Source organism: Bubalus bubalis, chromosome 13, assembly GCF_019923935.1.
Source record: "Bubalus bubalis isolate 160015118507 breed Murrah chromosome 13, NDDB_SH_1, whole genome shotgun sequence".
Lineage (NCBI taxonomy): Eukaryota > Metazoa > Chordata > Mammalia > Artiodactyla > Bovidae > Bubalus > Bubalus bubalis.
The window spans coordinates 16,741,100-16,760,341 of record NC_059169.1 but is presented as its reverse complement, the minus strand read 5'-3'; the positions used below and the strand labels follow the sequence as shown (position 1 = coordinate 16,760,341).

At 38.8% G+C, this 19,242-nt stretch overlaps 1 protein-coding gene across 1 annotated transcript in view; it reads right to left on the bottom strand.

Moving 5' to 3' along the window:
- LOC102392111 (ATP-binding cassette sub-family C member 4) overlaps positions 1–19,242 on the bottom strand; it is a 161,578-nt gene that overhangs the window by 30,222 nt on the left and 112,114 nt on the right. The window contains exon 26 of the mRNA XM_044926896.2: positions 7,068–7,223. Coding sequence (XP_044782831.2) covers positions 7,068–7,223 — 156 coding nt within the window. The remainder of the gene's footprint in view (positions 1–7,067; positions 7,224–19,242) is intronic.

Below are 19,242 nucleotides of genomic sequence, written 5' to 3'. Positions count from 1 at the left end.
GACTTTAAAACAAAGGCTGTGAAAAGAGACAAAGAAGGTCACTACATAATGATCAAAGGATCAATCCAAGAAGATATAACAATTATAAATATATATGCACCCAACATAGGAGCACCACAATATGTAAGACAAATGCTAACAAGTATGAAAGGGGAAATTAACAATAACATGATAATAGTGGGAGACTTTAATACCCCACTCACACCTATGGATAGATCAACTAAACAAAAAATTAATAAGGAAACACAAACTTTAAATGATACAATAGACCAGTTAGACCTAATTGATATCTATAGGACGTTTCATCCCAAAACAATGAATTTCACCTTTTTCTCAAGCACACATGGAACCTTATCCAGGATAGATCACATCCTGGGCCATAAATCTAGCTTTGGTAAACTCAAAAAAATTGAAATCATTCCAAGCATCTTTTCCGACTTCAATTCAGTAAGATTAGATCTCAATTACAGGAGAAAAACTATTAAAAATTCCAACACATGGAGGCTGAACAATACGCTGCTGAATAACCAACAAATCACAGAAGAAATCAAAAGATGCATAGAAATTAAGAAAATGAAACAGGAGAACCCCAAACCTGTGGGACACTTTAAAAGCAGTGCTAAGGGGAAGGTTCATAGCAATACAGGCATACCTCAAGAAACAAGAAAAAAGTCAAATAAATAACCTAACTCTACACTGAAAGAAACTAGAAAAGGAAAAAATGAAGAACCCCAGGGTTAGTGGAAGGAAAGAAATCTTAAAAATTAGGGCAGAAAAAAATGCAAAAGAAACTGAAGAGACCATAGCAAAAATTAACAAAGCCAAAAGCTGGTTCTTTGAGAAGATAAATAAAATTGACAAACCATTAGCCAGACTCATCAAGAAAGAAATGGAGAAGAATCAAATAAATAAAATTAGAAATGAAAATGGAGAGATCACAACAGACAACACACAAATGGAAAGGATCATAAGAGACTACTATCAGCAACTATATGCCAATAAAATGGACAACTTGGAAGAAATGGACAAATTCCTAGAAAAGTACAACTTTCCAAAACTGAACCAGGAAGAAATAGAAAATCTTAATAGACCCATCACAGGCACAGAAATTGAAACTGTGATCAGAAATCTTCCAGCAAACAAAAGCCCAGGACCAGACAGCTTCACAGCTGAATTCTACCAAAAATTCAGAGAAGAGCTAAAACTTATCCTACTCAAACTCTTCTAGAAAATTGCAGAGGAAGGTAAACTTCCAAACTCATTCTATGAGGCCACCATCACCCTAATATCAAAACCAGAAAAATATATCACAAAAAAAGAAAACTACAGGCCAATATCACTGATGAACATAGATGCAAAAATCCTTAACAAAATTCTAGTAAACAGAATCCAATAACATATTAAAAAGATCATACATCATGACCAAGAGGGCTTTATCCCAGGCATGCAAGGATTCTTCAATATCTGCAAAACAGTCAATGTAATACACCACATTAACAAATTGAAAGATAAAAACCATATGATTATCTCAATAGATGCAGAGAAAACCTTTTAAAAAATGCGACATCCATTTATGATAAAAGCCCTCCAGGGAGCAGGAATAGAAGGAACATGCCTCAACATAATAAAAGTTATATATGGCAAACCCACAGCAAACATTATCCCCGTAGGTGAAGAATTGAAAGCATTTCCCCTAAAGTCAGGAACAAGACAAGGGTGCCCACTCTCACCACTACTATTCAACATAGTCTTGGAAGTTTTGGCCACAGCAATCAGATCAGAAAAAGAAATAAAAGGAATCCAGATTGGAAAAGAAGAAGTAAAACTCTCACTGTTTGCAGATGACATGATCCTCTACATAGAAAACCCTAAAGACTCCACCAGAAAATTAATAGAGCTAATCAATGAATATAGTAAAGTTGCAGATATAAAATTAACACACAGAAATACCTTGCATTCCTACACACTAACAATGAGAAAACAGAAAGAGAAATTAAGGAAACAATTCCAATTCACCATTGAAACAACAATTCCATTCACCCTTGCAACAAAAAGTATAAAATACTTGGAGATATATCTACCTAAAAAAAATACTTATATATAGAAAACTATAAAGCACTGGTGAAAGAAATCAAAGAGGACACTAATAGATGGAGACATATACAATGCTCATGGACTGGAAGAATCAATATAGTGAAAATGAGTATACTACAGAAAGTAATCTATAGATTCAATGCAATCCCTATCAAGCTACCAACAGTATTTTTCACAGAACTAGAACAAATAATTTCACAATTTGTATGGAAATACATAAAACCTCGAATAGCCAAAGCAATCTTGAGAAAGAAGAATGGAACTGGAGGAATCAACCTGCCTGACTTCAGGCTCTACTACAAAGCCACAGTCATCAAGACAGTACGGTATTGACACAAAGACAGAAATATAGGTCAACAGAACAAAATAGAAAGCCCAGAGATAAATCCACACACCTGTGGACACCTTATCTTAGACAAAGGAGGCAAGAATATACAATGGAGAAAAGACAATCTCTTTAACAAGTGGTGCTGGGAAAACTGGTCAACCACTTGTAAAAGAATGCAACTAGAACACTTTCTAATGCCATACACAAAAATAAACTCAAAATGGAATAAAGATCTAAATGTAATACCAGAAACTATAAAACTCCTAGAGGAGAACATAGGCAAAATACTCTCCGACATAAATCACAGCAGGATCCTCTATGACCCACCTCCCAGAATATTGGAAATAAAAGCAAAAATAAACAAATGGGGCCTAATTAAACTTAAAAGCTTCTGCACAACAAAGGAAACTCTAATCAAGGTGAAAAGACAGCCTTCAGAATGGGAGAAAATAATAGCAAATGAAGCAACTGACAAACAACTAATCTCAAAAATATACAAGCAACTCCTGTAGCTCAGCTCCAGAAAAATAAATGACCCAATCAAAAAATGGTCCAAAGAACTAAACAGACATTTCTCCAAAGAAGACATACAGATGGCTAACAAACACATGAAAAGATGCTCAACATCACTCATTATCAGAGAAATTCAAATCAAAACCACAATGAGGTACCATTTCATGCCAGTCAGAATGGCTGCTATCCAAAAGTCTACAAGCAATAAATGCTGGAGAGGGTGTGGAGAAAAGGGAACCCTCTTCCACTGTTGGTGGGAATGCAAACTAGTACAGCCACTATGGAGAACAGTGTGGAGATTCCTTTAAAAACTGGAAATAGAACTGCCATATGACCCAGAAATCCAACTACTGGGAATACACACCAAGGAAACCAGAATTGAAAGAGACACGTGTAGTCCAATGTTCATTGCAGCACTGTTTATAATAGCCAGAACATGGAAGCAACCTAGATATCCATCAGCAGATGAATGGATAAGAAAGCAGTGGTACATATACACAATGGAGTATTACTCAGCCATTAAAAAGAATACATTTGAATCAGTTCTAATGAGGTGGATGAAACTGAAGCCTATTATACAGAGTTAAGTAAGCCAGAAAGAAAAACACCAATATAGTATACTAACGCATATATTTGGAACTTAGAAAGATGGTAACGATAACCCTGTATGTGAGCCAGCAAAAGAGACACAGATGTAAAGAACAGTCTTTTGGACTCTGTGGGAGAGGGCGAGGATGGGATGATTTGGGAGAATGGCATTAAAACATGTATATTATCATATGTAAAACAAATCGCTAGTCCAGGTTTGATGCATGAGACAGGGTGCTTGGGGCTGGTGCACTTTGATGACCCAGAGGGATGGGATGGGGAGGGTGGTGGGAGGAGTTTCAGGATGGGGAGCACATGAACACTCGTGGCAGATTCATGTTAATGTTTGGCAAAACCACTGAATATTGTCAAGTAATTAGCCTCCAAGTAAAATAAATAATTAAAAAAATAAAAATAGTTTTTATTGACTGAGCTTTCCTAAGAACCAGACGTAGCACAAACATTTTCTCACACAGTTACATCTTCACAGCAAATCTGTGTGACAATGATTACCAGACCCAGTTTAAAGACAAGGACACTAAAGTTTGGAAGCCAAGTGAAGTCCTTAAGGCCCCACAGTTGTATGAGGCAGAGCAGGAATAAAACTACTGGTCATGTTGACACTTGGTCTACACACTTAAACATTCTACCCTTGTCTGCCTCCTGAATGGTTTCCTGGGACCCTTTACACATTGCAAGTTCTCTCCAGATTCTCTCACTTTGATCAACCAACATTGCATCTTGGAGACAAAGGCATATAAAGTGGAATCTACATGGATACAAACCTTAGTACTATTTTGTAAGTATGCTGTCTGGAATGTGTACAAAGAGCATACTCAAAGGAAGGGTGGAAACCAACAGGACAGAACCAAAAAATGTGATGCAAAGGTTTGCTTGGTCTTTGTTCAGATGTGCTTCCAAACATTATTGGCAGAGCCAAGAATAATCTAATGTTATTTATTTAGAGAGTTATTTTATGTACACAAGGATACAAATTTTTCTTATTGAGAAGCATTAAAAATAATGTAGGGCATATTTCTAAAGCCTTGCATCCAAGGACTTTACAGACATGCCCTTTATTTCTGTTAACTAATCTCACTTGGCCATTTCAGAGATGAGTACCATCAAAACAGAAAACTTGGGAATCTAAGCTCATTTATTTTCTACCATAACCACAAGGCATAAATCTAATAGCCAGAAGAAAATTTTAAATATGGGGACTGAATGCGCTAAAAATTTCTTCCCATTTTTCCTTGAATGGGACACCTTCAAATAAAAATTGTTTTAATTGTAGTATAATACACATAAAATTTACTAGCTCAACCACCTTTAAGTGTACAGTTCAGTTTAGTTGCTCAGTCATTTCCAACTCCCTGCGACCCCATGAACTGCAGCATGCCAGGCCTCCCTTACCATCAACAACTCCCGGAGTCCACCCAAACCCATGTCCATCGAGTCAGTGATGTCATCCAACCATCTCATCCTCTGTCGTCCCCTTCTCCTCCTGCCTTCAATCTTTCCCAGCATCAGGGTCTTTTCAAATGAGTGTATAGTTCAGCAGTATTAAATACCTTCACACTGTTTTACAACCATCACCACCTTCCAGCCACAGATCTCCTTTCATTTTGCAGAACTGAAACTCTGTACCCATTAAACAACTCTTGCCTCCCAGCAACTCCTAGCACCCACTAATCTAAATCCTGTATCCATGAATTTAATACTCTAAGTACCTCCTATTAGTAGAATCATACAGTATTTGTCCTTTGTGACTGGTTTATTCCACTTAATTTAATTTCATCAAAGTTCATCTGTGTTGTAGCATGTATTGGAATTTTATTCTTTTTAAGGCCAAATAATATTCCACTATATGTATATGCACCACACTTGATTGATTCATCTGTCAATGGACTCTTGGTTGCCTCCACCTTTTTGCTGTTGAGAATAATGGTGTTATAACATGCATGTAAAGGTATCTCTTCAAGACCTTTCTTCCAATTCTTTTGGGCTTATATTCTAAAGTAGAATTGCTAGGTCATATGATAATTCTATCTTTAAATTTTCTGAGCAAACACCAACTTGATTTTCATAGTGGCTGCACTATTTTACATTCCTATAAGCAATGAAAAAGGTTTCTAATTTCTCAACATCTTTGCCAACACTTGTCATTCTCTTTCTCTCTCTCTTCCCTTTGATAGTAGACATCTTAAGGGTTGTTAGGTGGCATTTCACTATAGTCTGAAAATACTATCTTGATTTTTAAAAGTACTTAGAGTAATTCCAGGTATTTTAGAGGCCACAGGTAGGTAGTAACAGCTGTACCTAAGCCCAAGTTCTCCTTCCCTTTGTGTGCCATGTTCTATATACTTCCTAATAAACAAGCATTTCAGGGCACATTACACCCACATTTCAGGAAGCAGAACTACCTGGCTCATTTTGTCTCATCTCCTCTCTGTTTTTCATCTCAAGACAGTATTTTTCTGAGCTTTCATTGATGGGCAAATGATTATTGAGTATATTAAAAAAAATCAAATTATTTTTTTAAAAATCAGTTAAGTCTGTCAAACCAGAGGGCAGGATGGAAGATGAAGACACAGGATCTAGGTTGCCTTTTGCTATATGCCTGGAGGATAGTAATGTCTCAGTAAATATTCCCAGAATTATGTTGAGTGAATGAACCACAAGGAATGACAGGAGTGTCTACTGTGCATATAGTCCAGTCTCCAAAACACTCCCTGAAAATTATACTTCTTTAAGATGCAGAAGAAAAGAAAACAGAATCAGAGTCCAGGAAAAGACTGGCCAATGGCCAACTCAATGGTCTACCATCACAGCAGTCACATCTGGGTCTACATGAAGCATTTCACACTTAGTGACCTATTATGTTTTTTGTGTTTTTTTTTTATTTTATTTTATTTTTAAACTTTACATAATTGTATTATATTTTCACAACAGCTCAAGGGGTTGGTACTGTCAGTTACCTTATAAGACAGAGAAAACTGAGGTACATAGAGACATAATTCTGAGTCCCCTGCTCTACCTCACTATTCTGTACTCCCTCCCTGGTGAAAATTATTCACTAATGGATGAATTGTCAAAGTCTCCCCAAAGTATCTATATACCCTGTAATTCTCAAAGCTCCAGTTTCACAGAAAGTTTCACAGCAAAATTCCATCTGTAAGACACTTAAAAGTCATGTTTCCCTATAGGAACCTCTCCAGCACTAAACAAACCATTTATCCTTTTTTTTTCTCAGAATTATGTGGTTATCAGTGGATAAAATTGTGGCAACTGAGGAAGACTGAGTCCAGAAATCTATCTCAGTAAGTTATTAAATCACATGAACACAAAACTAACAAATGAACAAAGAAAGAAAACATAGTATCCAATGAAAATGTCTGCTGAAAATACCTGATGCCAAAACCGTGCTCTATAGGGAAAAAAATGATCAATCCTTTCATGTAAGTTGAAAAGAAAATCAAATTAAAAGCAATTAAACTCAGATACTTTATAAAAAGAACATGTGAGAATGCTCTGATATGCATACCTGAGGTGCAACTGACATTTTCTTCCTTAAATCATGAAGTCCAATGTTGCTTGTCCTGATCCCATCAATCTTAATGTCACCTTCGGGTTCTGACAATCTAAAAAGGGCAGCGATGAGGGAACTTTTTCCAGCTCCTGTTCTTCCCACAATGCCACGCTATAAAGAGACCCAGGGCAATTAAGAATTAACAGGAGGCAACAAACCTAGGAAAACCCTGATTGTTGAAGATGAATTTTCAAAGATCTATTAAATATAAAGAGTAGCCTATAGCTTCTCAAGCATGGTCTTGGTGACATTTTGGGCCGGATTATTCATTGTTGGGGAGTCAGGAGATTGTCATGTGTATTGTAAGATGTTTAACAGTAGCCATGAACTCTACCCACGAGATACCAGTTGCAACTCCCAAATTGTGGCAACCAAAAATGGCAGATATTCACAAATGTCCCTGATTAAGGCTACAATCAAACCAAGCATATGTAATATAGAGTGATTTTTATGTCTTCTTAAAATGTCATGCAGTTTTATTCAGATTTCCCTGAAGGGATGCTTAATATGCTGAAAATTGTTTTCTGTGATTATCACATAGTATCCATTATGTGGTATGTTAAAAGGGGAGACATGTAAGTGTGTGTGGTGTGTGTATACATGTGTATATATGTGTGTAACTAACATTAGTAAATAAAGCAAGATGATTTAAAAAAAAATCTGCTGGCAGTGAAAACCCAGCAGTCTCCTAAATTGTGCATAAGAAGTCAACTTTTAAATTAGCTTTGTTTCTGCTGCCTAGGTAATTTGACCTTGTGAATCACATGGGTAACTTTACAGAGATGTCAATAAGTCAGAAGTGTTATACACAAACAAGTACTCACTTTCTCAGGGATCTGTTATTTAAGAGGAATTATTCTTTGGTAGAAAAATGAAATCACTTCCTGATATCAAATATCTTAATTATATTCTATCTTGAAACATTTTAAAATATAAAAGGCAGAATCTTAAAAGACAGAAGCCAATAGAAAAAAATGCACATAATGAGACCAACAACAACACAAACAAAATTTGCTATTTACATGGGACCTTTTATTGAAGAGTACAAAAGGCATTTTATTAACAAATTAATATTTAAATTTGAACCTTGGAAAAATACATGTCAAGTGTCAGTCTATTAAAACCAAAGCAGAGAGAAATTAAGTGACTAATAATAAGATTAAAGAATTAATACAACACAAGTTAAATGCTGGTAAGAAATAAAACTGCATTCACATATGTATGTATGCAGAAACTGGCCTTTTTTACCAATGAGTTTGAAAGTGAAAAAATATATATATATTAATCATTCAGTCTACTCCGACTCTTTGAGACCCCTTGGAATGTAGCCTGAAAGGCTTCTCTGACCATGGAATTCTCAAGGCAAGAATAGTACAGTGGGTGGCCATTTCCTATTCCAGGGGATCTTCCCGACCCAGGGGTGGAGCCCAGGTCTCCTGCCTTCCAGGCAGATTCTTTACCATCTGAGCCACCAGGGATGCCCAACCACAAATTCCCTGAAGGAAGCTTCAGAAGAGATGATTTCATCTCTATTTAGAATCTGGAATTGATGAGGGTGTAAGACATGCTTTTGATCATTTGTAAATCAGTAAAATTTTAAAACTCATAGCTTTGAAGAGAACAATAAATATTTATATGCAATATAATCAGAATTCTTGGAACTTTTCATTTTTCTGATTTGATTACCTCCATTGGAAGAACTGATGTTGAAGCTGAAACTCTAATACTTTTGCCACCTGATGTGAAGAGCTGACTCATTTGAAAGGACCCTGTTGCTGGGAAAGACTGAAGGTGGAGGAGAAGGGGATGACAGAGGATGAAGTGGTTTGATGGCATCACTGACTCAATGGACATGAATTCGAGTAACCTCCGGGATTTGGTGATGGACAGGAAAGCCTGGCGTGCTGCACTCCATGGGGTCGCAAAGAGTGGGACATGACTGAGCAACTGAACTGAACTAAAAGTTTCACAACTTAGTCAAATCAGTCATGGCATTTCAAAAAAGAATTTATATTTATAGAGATTAAACGTAAGAAAAGTGGGTTTAGCTACTTTTATTATCTTACAAAGACAATACAATGTCTACAGGACATTTTGTTGTTGTTTAGTTGCTCAGTCATGTCCAGCTCTTTGTAACCCCATGGAATATAGCACACCAGGCTACCCTGTCCTTCACCATCTTCTGGAGCTTGCTCAAACTCTTGTCCATTGAGTCAGTGATGCCATCCAACCATCTCTTCCTCTGTTGACCGCTTCTCTTCCTGCCTTCAATCTTTCCCAGCATCAGGGTCTTTCCCAGTGAATTAGGTCTTCCCATGAGGTAACCAAAGTATTGGAGCTTCAGCTTCAGCAAAAGTTTTTTCAATGAATATTCAGAGTTGATTTCCTATTCGACTGACTGGTTTGATCTCCTTTCTGTCAAAGGAACTCTCAAGAGTCTTCCCCAGCACCACAGTTCTAAAGCATCAATTCTTTGGCACTCAGCCTTCTTTATGGTTCAACTCTCACATCCATACATGACTACTGGAAAAACCAGAGCTTTGATTCTGTGGACTTTTGTTGGCAAATTAATGGCTCTGCTTTTTAATATGCTGTCTAGGTTTGTCATAGTTTTTCTTCTAAAGAGCAAGCATCTTTTAGCTGCAGTCACTGACCGGTCTGTTGTTCCATGTTCAGTTCTAACTGTTGCTTCTTGATCTGCATACAGGTTTCTCAGGACATTTTGCACCTTATTTTAAACCCTAATTCATATAATACAGATGGACCATTCTCTGCACACAGGCAGGTTGTAATGTATACTTATGTGACTCATGCGTTCTATGTACAGGCAGTCCTCAAAGATATTTTGGATTTGGTTCCAGACAATCTCTATAATATGACTATCACAAAATAAAGCAAGTTATATGATTTTTTTGTTTCTCTGTTCAAATATTTATGTTTAGTCTATATTGTAGTCTACTAAGTGTACAATAACATTATATATTTAAAAAGATGTACAGACCTTAATTTTCAATACTTTATTGCTGAAAGAATGCTAGCCATTATCTGAGCCTTTCAACATTAAAAAAACACTGATCACAGATCCCCGAATAACAAACATAATGATAATGAAATGGTTTGAAATATTGTGAGAATTACCAAAATGTGACACAGGGACTTGAAGTTAGCAAATGCTGTAGGAAAAATGGTACCAATGTACTTGCTTGACATAGCATTACCATAAATGTACAATTGGTTAAAAAAAAAAAAAAAAAAAGCATTATCTGTGAAGCACAGTAAAAACAGGTATGCCTGTATTTCTGGGTGTTCTCATACATAAATCAACCCATATCAGGACACAAGTGAGTACTCTATCTGTGAGGATGTATGGATATCCCCATGTTATCAACTCTACTGAAACTGAGATCATCTTTACAAATGGGAGCATTTGCAGACTTTGAGTAAATGGACTGAGATATATAGGGGCACCAAGGGCTGTTCATGATCTTAGGACTATAAACTTCAAACTCCAGCGAGGAGAATTTAAAAAAGAAAAATGGGGGACTTCCCTGGCAATCTAGTGGTTAAGATTCTGTGCTTCCACTACAGGGAGTGTGGGTTCAATCCCCGGTTGGAGAACTATGATCTCACATGCTTCAAGGCCAAAGGCATCTCAAAAGAAAAAGGTAACTCAAAGAAAACCTGGCTCTGGCTATTCCTACAGTTCAGTCATCAAAACTATAGTCTGAATGACTTTAAGGGTAACCAAATGGTTTTGCCAGTTGCCCAAGGAAAATGTCACCAGTATCAGTAAGCTTACATCCTTCAATTTAAAGACACTTGGGAGGCTTCCCTCGTGGATCAACGGTAAAGAATCTGCCTCTCAGTACAGGAGACACGGGTTCAATCCCTGGTCCAGGAGAATCCCACATGCCACAAAGCAACCAAGCTCATGTGCCACAACTACTGAGCCTGTGCTCTAGAACCTGGGAACCAAAACTACTGAGCCACATGCCACAACTACTGAAGCCCTCACACCCTATAGACTGTGCTCTATAACAAGAGAAGACACCACAATAAGCCCAGGCACCACAACTAGAGTAGTCCCTGTTCACCACAACTAGAGCAAAGGCTGAGCAGCACCAAAGTTCTAGCACAGCCAAAAATAAATAAATTAAAAAAAATTATAAAGACACTTTGAGAAAATCTTATTTTATTTGCTTTGAAATGGCCCCTTTCTGTTTTTCCAACCATGTTGGTCTCTGATGATGACACCAACTTGTTAGACACTTGCACCTGGATTTCTCTGCACACAACAAATCAACACCCAATGCCCCACACAAAACAACCCCTTCCTCCATCTTCCCCACTTTACTCTCACGACTTCTTTCCCAGGCTCAGGGGCTGAACTGTCCACCTTACTTCCCTGAGTCCAGCATGGTGCAAAGCCCTGAAGACTGTACTCTTGCAGTGTTTTATGACTCAGTTCCTCATTTTAAGATCCACAGTCAGCACCAGAGTGCTAGGCTGCATTACCTTTTAAAAAACAAGTTAAAACAACTTTGCTTTATGATTTATTTAAAAAACTATGTTTTATGATTATGATCCTTAATCATAATCAGTGCAACTGAATCTGAAAAATAAATAAATACTAGCTATACTCAGCACTCTGTAAAAAACATTCTCAAGATGATATTTTTACTTTCTAGACTTCTGTATGTGTTCTTAAAGACACAAGTTCACATATATAAACAAAATGGGATTAATATGAACATACAGTTATCTGTTTTCATTTAGTATTTCATAAGGATATTTATTTTAATGGCTACAAAATATTACAGTATATGTGATCAGTTAACAAGCCCCCTACTGCTGGATATTTAAGCAGTTTCCAATAATTTGCTATTACAAATAACTCTGTTAAATATCCTTGAAACTAAAACTTTTTTTTTTCAAACATTCTCAATCATTTCTCAAATATGGAACTGCTGAGAATCAAGTATGAACATTTTCAGAGGAAGCTGTTAGGCTGTTAACCTACTCTCCAAAAATATGATACCATTTTCTATTCCCACTCACTTTCCTGCACATTCACAAACCTGAGTGTTAGAGCTTTGTTTTAATCAACATCAGTTTGATTCCAAAAAGTGCAATCACTTTCCAGGGACATTTTGCTGGAGACACAACAGCTCCAGGCTCCCTACATCCCGCATCTGCCCATTCTGGTCCTCATGCTCTCACTTCTCAGATTAAACTCCCAAAGGCCAGCTCTGTGCCTGGGACATCCCAGGACATCTCTTCTACAAAACTGTTCCCACTGACCTCAGTCATGTTCCCACATGACCTTCTTCATGTCCGCAAGTCACCTTCCTTGGGGTCACGTGAGAGTTGTCAGGGTTGAACATGAAAATGTCTGCTGCACACCTGGTAGCTGACTTTCCTGAATGCTCTGCAGGTGCCTAGTTCTTCATTTATTGGATCAGGGCATCATGCTTTTGTTTATGTTGACTCCACTTCCTAAAGAACTTTCACATGCATTTCTGCTGAATGCATCTCTACCAGCTGAAACCCTAACCATACATCACTAAGTCTGTCTCACATGCCTAAATCCTTGCAAATGCTCTCCCTGTCCCCTCATGTGGGCTTGTCCCAAACCTAACTGATGCTATGTCATTTTTTTGTAAAAACCTCTATAAAAATTATGACCTCTTTCTAGCTTACAAAGCTAATATAGCCATTTTCTTATTTTTTCAGATGAACTCTACATGTTGACAGCAGAATCTGTATTGGATTTGACTGTCTTACTTGTCTTACCTGTGGTGTCCTGAGAAAAAGAAGCTTCCATTGGGAACTGAGATTTTTAACTCAGGCCAGAGAAATTTATGGACAATCTATTACCATATTTATTTAAGTATATGATAAACCAGACAGAGAAAGACACAACAGATGGATCCTACAGCTATAGACACAACTTCAAATGGCAAACACCTCTTTTCTCATAGGACGGACAACTTTTGTGGTATAAGTGATTATGCTCATTTTACACCTGATGAAAATGATGGCCATCTTTATCCAAGCAATTACTCTGATCCCCATGCTGGGTGCTTTACATGTCTTATCTTGTTTAAGCTGTACATCAACCCTACAAGCTATATCCTATTGCTTCTATTTTGCAAAAGAAAAGATTGAGGCTTAGTTAGAAGAATTAGTCTGCCTGAAATATCAGAGCCCATAAATCACAGGATGGGACTCAATCTGTATCCTCGGGCTCTTCTCCATCTGTTGATGGCTTCCTTATCACCTGGATGGCCTGACACCTTATCATGTCCCTCTGTGTAGCTAGAACAGAGAAAGTGGGGAGAAGTGTAGGTGTAGTTAAAGGCACAAGCCTAACATGGCCAGAGAGTTAAAGCATGATGTGGATACAGGCATGTTTGTGTTGAGTGGGAGCAAAGAGTGTGCCTGAGGTCAGGTGGGCTGGCTGTCAGCAGGAAGAACCAGCATCCACAGCTGGGCTGAGAGAAACCTGCAGTTGAGTGGGGCACATGGTACCTGGGGAAGAGGCCAAATAGACCTTGTGCCATGCTTGGGGCATCAAGATTCACATTTGATCTCATCAGGTGGTGAAAGAGCTGCACATGCATTGCTACACTTGGCTCTTTCTGATTCCAAGTCCAGGCAGGGCTGAGCCTGTGGGGAAATCCCTCCAGTCCCCACAGAAGGCTGGTATGAGGAAGTTGGGAGCAGGATGAAAACTGCCCGTGATGAAGACAGACTCCACTGAAAAGATGCAAATAAATGCAGTAAAATCACACGGAATTAGATTATACTGTAAAGGCCTGATTTACAGAATATAAATGTAAGTTAATAGTAACTTATAAACTTATTATATAAATATATATTATATATAATAATATATATATAATATTAACTTATTATAAAGTTAATAGAAATATAGGTTAAGTGACACAGAGCTTTCTAGAGCCTCCTTCTCAGTCACAACAGGAGTTTGGGTGATTCATGAACTCAGTTTCAAACTGTCAAAGGATATTTAATGGAAAGCACAGACTATCAGTCATCAAAACCTGCCCATGGGAGAGAAAGGACTTTACTAGGAGGTCCTATTTAAACACAATGCCAAGAAAGTGAGCTGAATGGGCTTGAGACTCTGCATTTCTAAGAAGCTCCAGGAGATGCATTTGCTACTGACCCTGGCACTACAGTCTAAATCACAAGGAATTAGGAAGCTGGCAGGGGAAGGGGGACAAGCTGAGAATGAAGGGAGGGGTTTCTAGGAAAATATTATGTTAAAAAGGAGAAAAAGTAGGAAACTAGAATTTTTGCACATTATAGTAAGATCTAGTAAGCATCTGTAAAAATGTATTATCCAAGTAATAGCTGTGAGCAAAAACAAACAAAATCAATCTACCTCAAGAGCTGGAAAATGCTTTAATATGATGCAGGACTCTTTAAAATGATAAAATCAACCACAAAATCATTTAAATGTAAAATGCAGTCCATGTTCAGAATCTAAATATCTCATGATGATTTTTTTTTTAATTTTTTGGCTGTGCTGGGTCATGATTGCTTTATGCAGGCAGTCTCCATTTGTGATGAGTGGAAGCTACTCCTTGTTGCAGTGCACAGGCTTTTCATTGAGGTGTCTTCTTTTGTTGCTGAGCACAAGCTTTAGTAGCTGTGGCACATGGACTCAGCAGTTGTGGCACACAGGCTCAGCTGCTCTGCAGCATGTAGAATCTTTTTGGTTCAGACCAAGGATTGAACCAGTGTCCTCTGCATTGGTAGGCAAATTCCTATCCACTGCACCACCAGGGAAGTCCTGGTTCTTTATTTCCACTTGTTATTTCTTCCATGGATTAAAATCCTGCATAGTACCTACTATACTTTCCTATCGTCTGTAACTTCCAGGAATCGTGACAGCACATGAAATGGGGGAAAGAGAATAAAGCCCCACTTCTGCTGGGCTGGCTCACTCACATGTCCCCTCCCCCACCCACAATAGACTCTCTGAATTAAATCCAATACCAAAGGGTTTTCCTGGAGTGACAGAGCAATAACAGGTGCGCAGGAGAGGAAAACTGTGATGTACACAAGTAGACTGAAATGGATTCATGAACATGCTGCCCAGGTATCATCTCCCCGCACATAAATGAAGCTAATGGAGATACTGTGTCAAATTGCTGGAGTTATTAAAGAAGTCTCCAAATTTAATTTGCCCTGAAACATTCAGAATCTCAATAATCCTATGATTTGCAGGGTTTAAGAAGGGAGAATAAGAGTCAGTTTGTTATGTTCCCAAGTTGTATCAAAAAGTTTCTTGTATAATTAATATTTTATGACTTTGGGGAAAATTTAAGACTAGTGTAGGTTAACAGAATTACATTTACAATGGAAAAGCTGACAGACATATTGTCTAAGAGTAAAGAAACATCACCTTCAGAGCTCTCAGGGACAAAATTGTATCAAGAGCTGTGGTGAATATTTTCCTGACATGGCAGTTCACCTTCTTTCTGACCTACACTGGAACTGGAAATCACTAGGAGCCAGGTTTTGCCCTGTGACTAACTGAAGCTGCTCCCTGGGTAGCATTTGGGGATTAAGTTGAATATTTGTTTTTTCATTTTCATGTTACAAGGGTATCATTCATTAAATTACAGCTATGTGAAAAGAAGGGAAGCAAAAAGCAAAGGAGAAAAGGAAAGATATACCCAGTTGAATGCATAGTTCCAAAGAATAGCAAGAAGAGATAAGAAAGCCTTCGTCAGCTATCAGTACAAAGAAATAGAGGAAAACAATAGAATGGGAAAGACTAGATATTTTTTCAAGAAAATTAGAGATACCAAAGGAACATTTCATGCAAATATAGGCTCAATAAAGGACAACAATGGTAGGGACCTAAAAGAAGCAGAAGATGTTAAGAAGAGGTAGCAAGAATACACAGAAGAACTGTACAAAAAAGAGCTTCACCACCCAGATCATGATGGTGTGATCACTCACCTAGAGCCAAACATCCTGGAATGTGAAGTTAAGTGGCCCTTAGAAAGCATCACTACGAACAAAGCTAGTGGAGGTGATGGAATTCCAGTTGAGCTATTTCAAATCCTGAAAGATGATGCTGTGAAAGTGCTGCACTCGATATGCCAGCAAGTTTGGAAAACTCAGCAGTGGCCACAGGACTGGAAAAGATCAGTTTTCATTCCAATCCCAAAGAAAGGCAATGCCAAAAGATGCTCAAACTACTGCACAATTTCACTCATCTCTAACTCTAGTAAAGTGATGCTTAAAATTCTCCAAGCCAGGCTTCAGCAATACGTGAAATGTGAAATTCCAAATGTTCAAAGTGGTTTTAGAAAAGGCAGAGGAACCAGAGATAAAATTGCCAACATCTGCTGGATCACAGGAAAAGCAAGAGAGTTCCAGAAAAACATCTATTTCTGCTTTATTGACTATGCCAAAGCCTTTGACTGTGTGGATCACAATAAGCTGTGGACAATTCTGAAAGAGATGGGAATACCAGACCACCTGACCTGCCTCTTGAGACATTTGTATGCAGGTCAGGAAGCAACAGTTAGAACTGGACATGGAACAACAGACTGGTTCCAAGTAGGAAAAGGAGCACATCAAGCCTGTATATTGTCACCCTGCTTATTTAACTTTAACATCATGAGAAACACTGGGTTGGAAGAAGCACAAGCTGGAATCAAAATTGCCAGGAGAAATATCAATAACCTCAGATATGCAGATGACACCACCCTTATGGCAGAAAGTGAAGAGGAACTAAAAAGCCTCTTGATGAAAGTGAAAGTGGAGAGTGAAAAAGTTGGCTTAAAGCTCAACATTCAGAAAATGAAGATCATGGCATCCAGTCCCATCACTTCATGGGAAATAGATGGGGAAACATTGGCTGACTTTATTTTTCTAAAATTAAAATCACTCCAAAATCACTGCAGAAGGTGATTGCAGCCATGAAATTAAAAGACTTTACTCCTTGGAAGGAAAGTTATGACCAACCTAGACAGCATATTAAAAAGCAGAGACATTACTTTGTCAACAAAGGTCCGTCTAGTCAAGGCTATGGTTTTTCCAGTGGTCATGTATGGATGTGAGAGTTGGACTGTGAAGAAAGCTGAGTGCAGAAGAATTGATGCTTTTGAACTGTGGTGTTGGAGAAGACTCTTGAGAGTCCCTTGGACTGCAAGGAGGTCCAACCAGTACATGCTAAAGGAGATCAGTCCTGGGTGTTCATTGGAAGGACTGATGTTGAAGCTGAAACTCCAATACTTTGGCCATCTGATGCGAAGAGTTGACTCATTTGAAAAGACCCTGATGCTGGGAAAGATTGAGGGCAAGAGGAGAAGGGGAGGAGAGGATGAGATGGTTGGATGGCATCACTGACTCAATGGACATGGGTTTGGGTAGACTCTGGGAGCTGGTGATGGACAGGGAGGCTGGCATGCTGTGGTTCACGAGGTCCCAAAGAGTCAGACACGACTGAGTGACTGAACTGAACTGAACTGATAGTCTACTAGATGGGTCTGTGGTGGTGAGTTTTAAAGAGCAGTTCTTTCGGTTATTTACAGAGTTGTCTTCTTTGTGTGTGTGTGTTGGTTCCTGGTTGCTCACACCTGTATATTACTCACTCACCGTGTCATCCAGCAATCCCTCAGTACCCTCTCTGTGCCCTGCAAAATGCAACTTTCTGGGGAACAAAGATGAAAATAAGATGCTTCCTGATTTTAAAAAGCTTCAAGGTACTGTGAAATACAGACTCCAAATTACAAAGCATGCCACAGGTGCTATATTTTATTTTAATTATGATAAAATTCACATAACATAAAATTTAACTACTTAGCCATTCTAAGTGGACAGTTTGTTGTTCAGTACATTTACATTATTGTGCAACCAAGATCGAGAATTTATTTTTTTTTCCTCATAAAACTGATATTCTACACCCGTTAGAAAAACAACTCCCCATCTCCTTCCCCCAGTGTCTAGAGACCACCATCCTACTTCCTGTGTTCTTGAATTTGACTGTTCTAGGAAACTCACATAAGTGGAATCAGAGTTTTTATTTCTTTTGTGTCTGGTTTATTTCATTTAGCAAGATATCCTCAAGGTTTATCCAAAGGTCAGATTTTTCTTCCTTTTCAAGACTGAATAATATTTCATTGTAAGGATTTAGTTCCTTCCAACTTTTGCCTGCTATGAACATGGGTGTACTGTAAATGCTATGTTGAAAGAAAATATAAGACACTGAGGAAGAATTGAGAGTCTCAAAGATGCATTAGAATCACCTCAGGAAATGAGGAGACTTTCACCATCCAGATGATGGAGGGGACAGGTCTCTCAGGTTGAGGGACAGAGTTCACACTGGAAGCTGGGAAGACATAGTGCTTTGGGAGCACCTACACACAACCTGAGTGCAGGGGTGTGTGTAAATCAGGAGACATCCTGGCCACAGAGGGAGATGGGGCAAGGGCTTCCCACCACTTTGTCTGTTCTAGTTTAGTCTCTTCTTCAAGAGTCTGACCTGGTCCCAGTTGAGGGTCCCAATCTGAGCAGGAAAGGAACATCACCAGCAGACACGGACACCTGCAGGTCCAGGTTATTAGCCTCTCTGCCATTTCCAATGTGAATCTTCCCTGCTCCCTTCAATTTGCTTTTGACTCTGAGTAAGTCTCTGGGCCCTGTCTCCATCTGGGGCTCTGGTGCCTCACCCGTGACTGAGTCGTGTTTCTGGCTCCTCTCTAGTAGCTACGAGCTCACCCCACAGCCCTTACTGGAGTGGGCTTAGAGCTGCGCTTTGGTTCTAGTAGCAGCTCACCCAGGCCAGTAAAAGTCAGATCTGTGCTTCAGAAAGCAGCAGCCTGCAGAGTGGGGCAGGGCGATGGCAGTTCCGTGTCAGTGAATGGAAGACAAGTCTATGGGAAGGGCCAATGGAGAGAGGAGGTGGCGGCAACCAGAGGGCACCATGGGAGGAGGAGGGGATCTCAGAAATACAAAGAAGAAAAGATGGAAAGGAGGAAGGCGGGGGATATTGGACAGTTAGTGACGGGGAGCCATGGCTGACTTCCCAGACTTAGTATGAAACATCATGTGTCATGTATAGTGTCCTGGGTCAGGTTAAGAT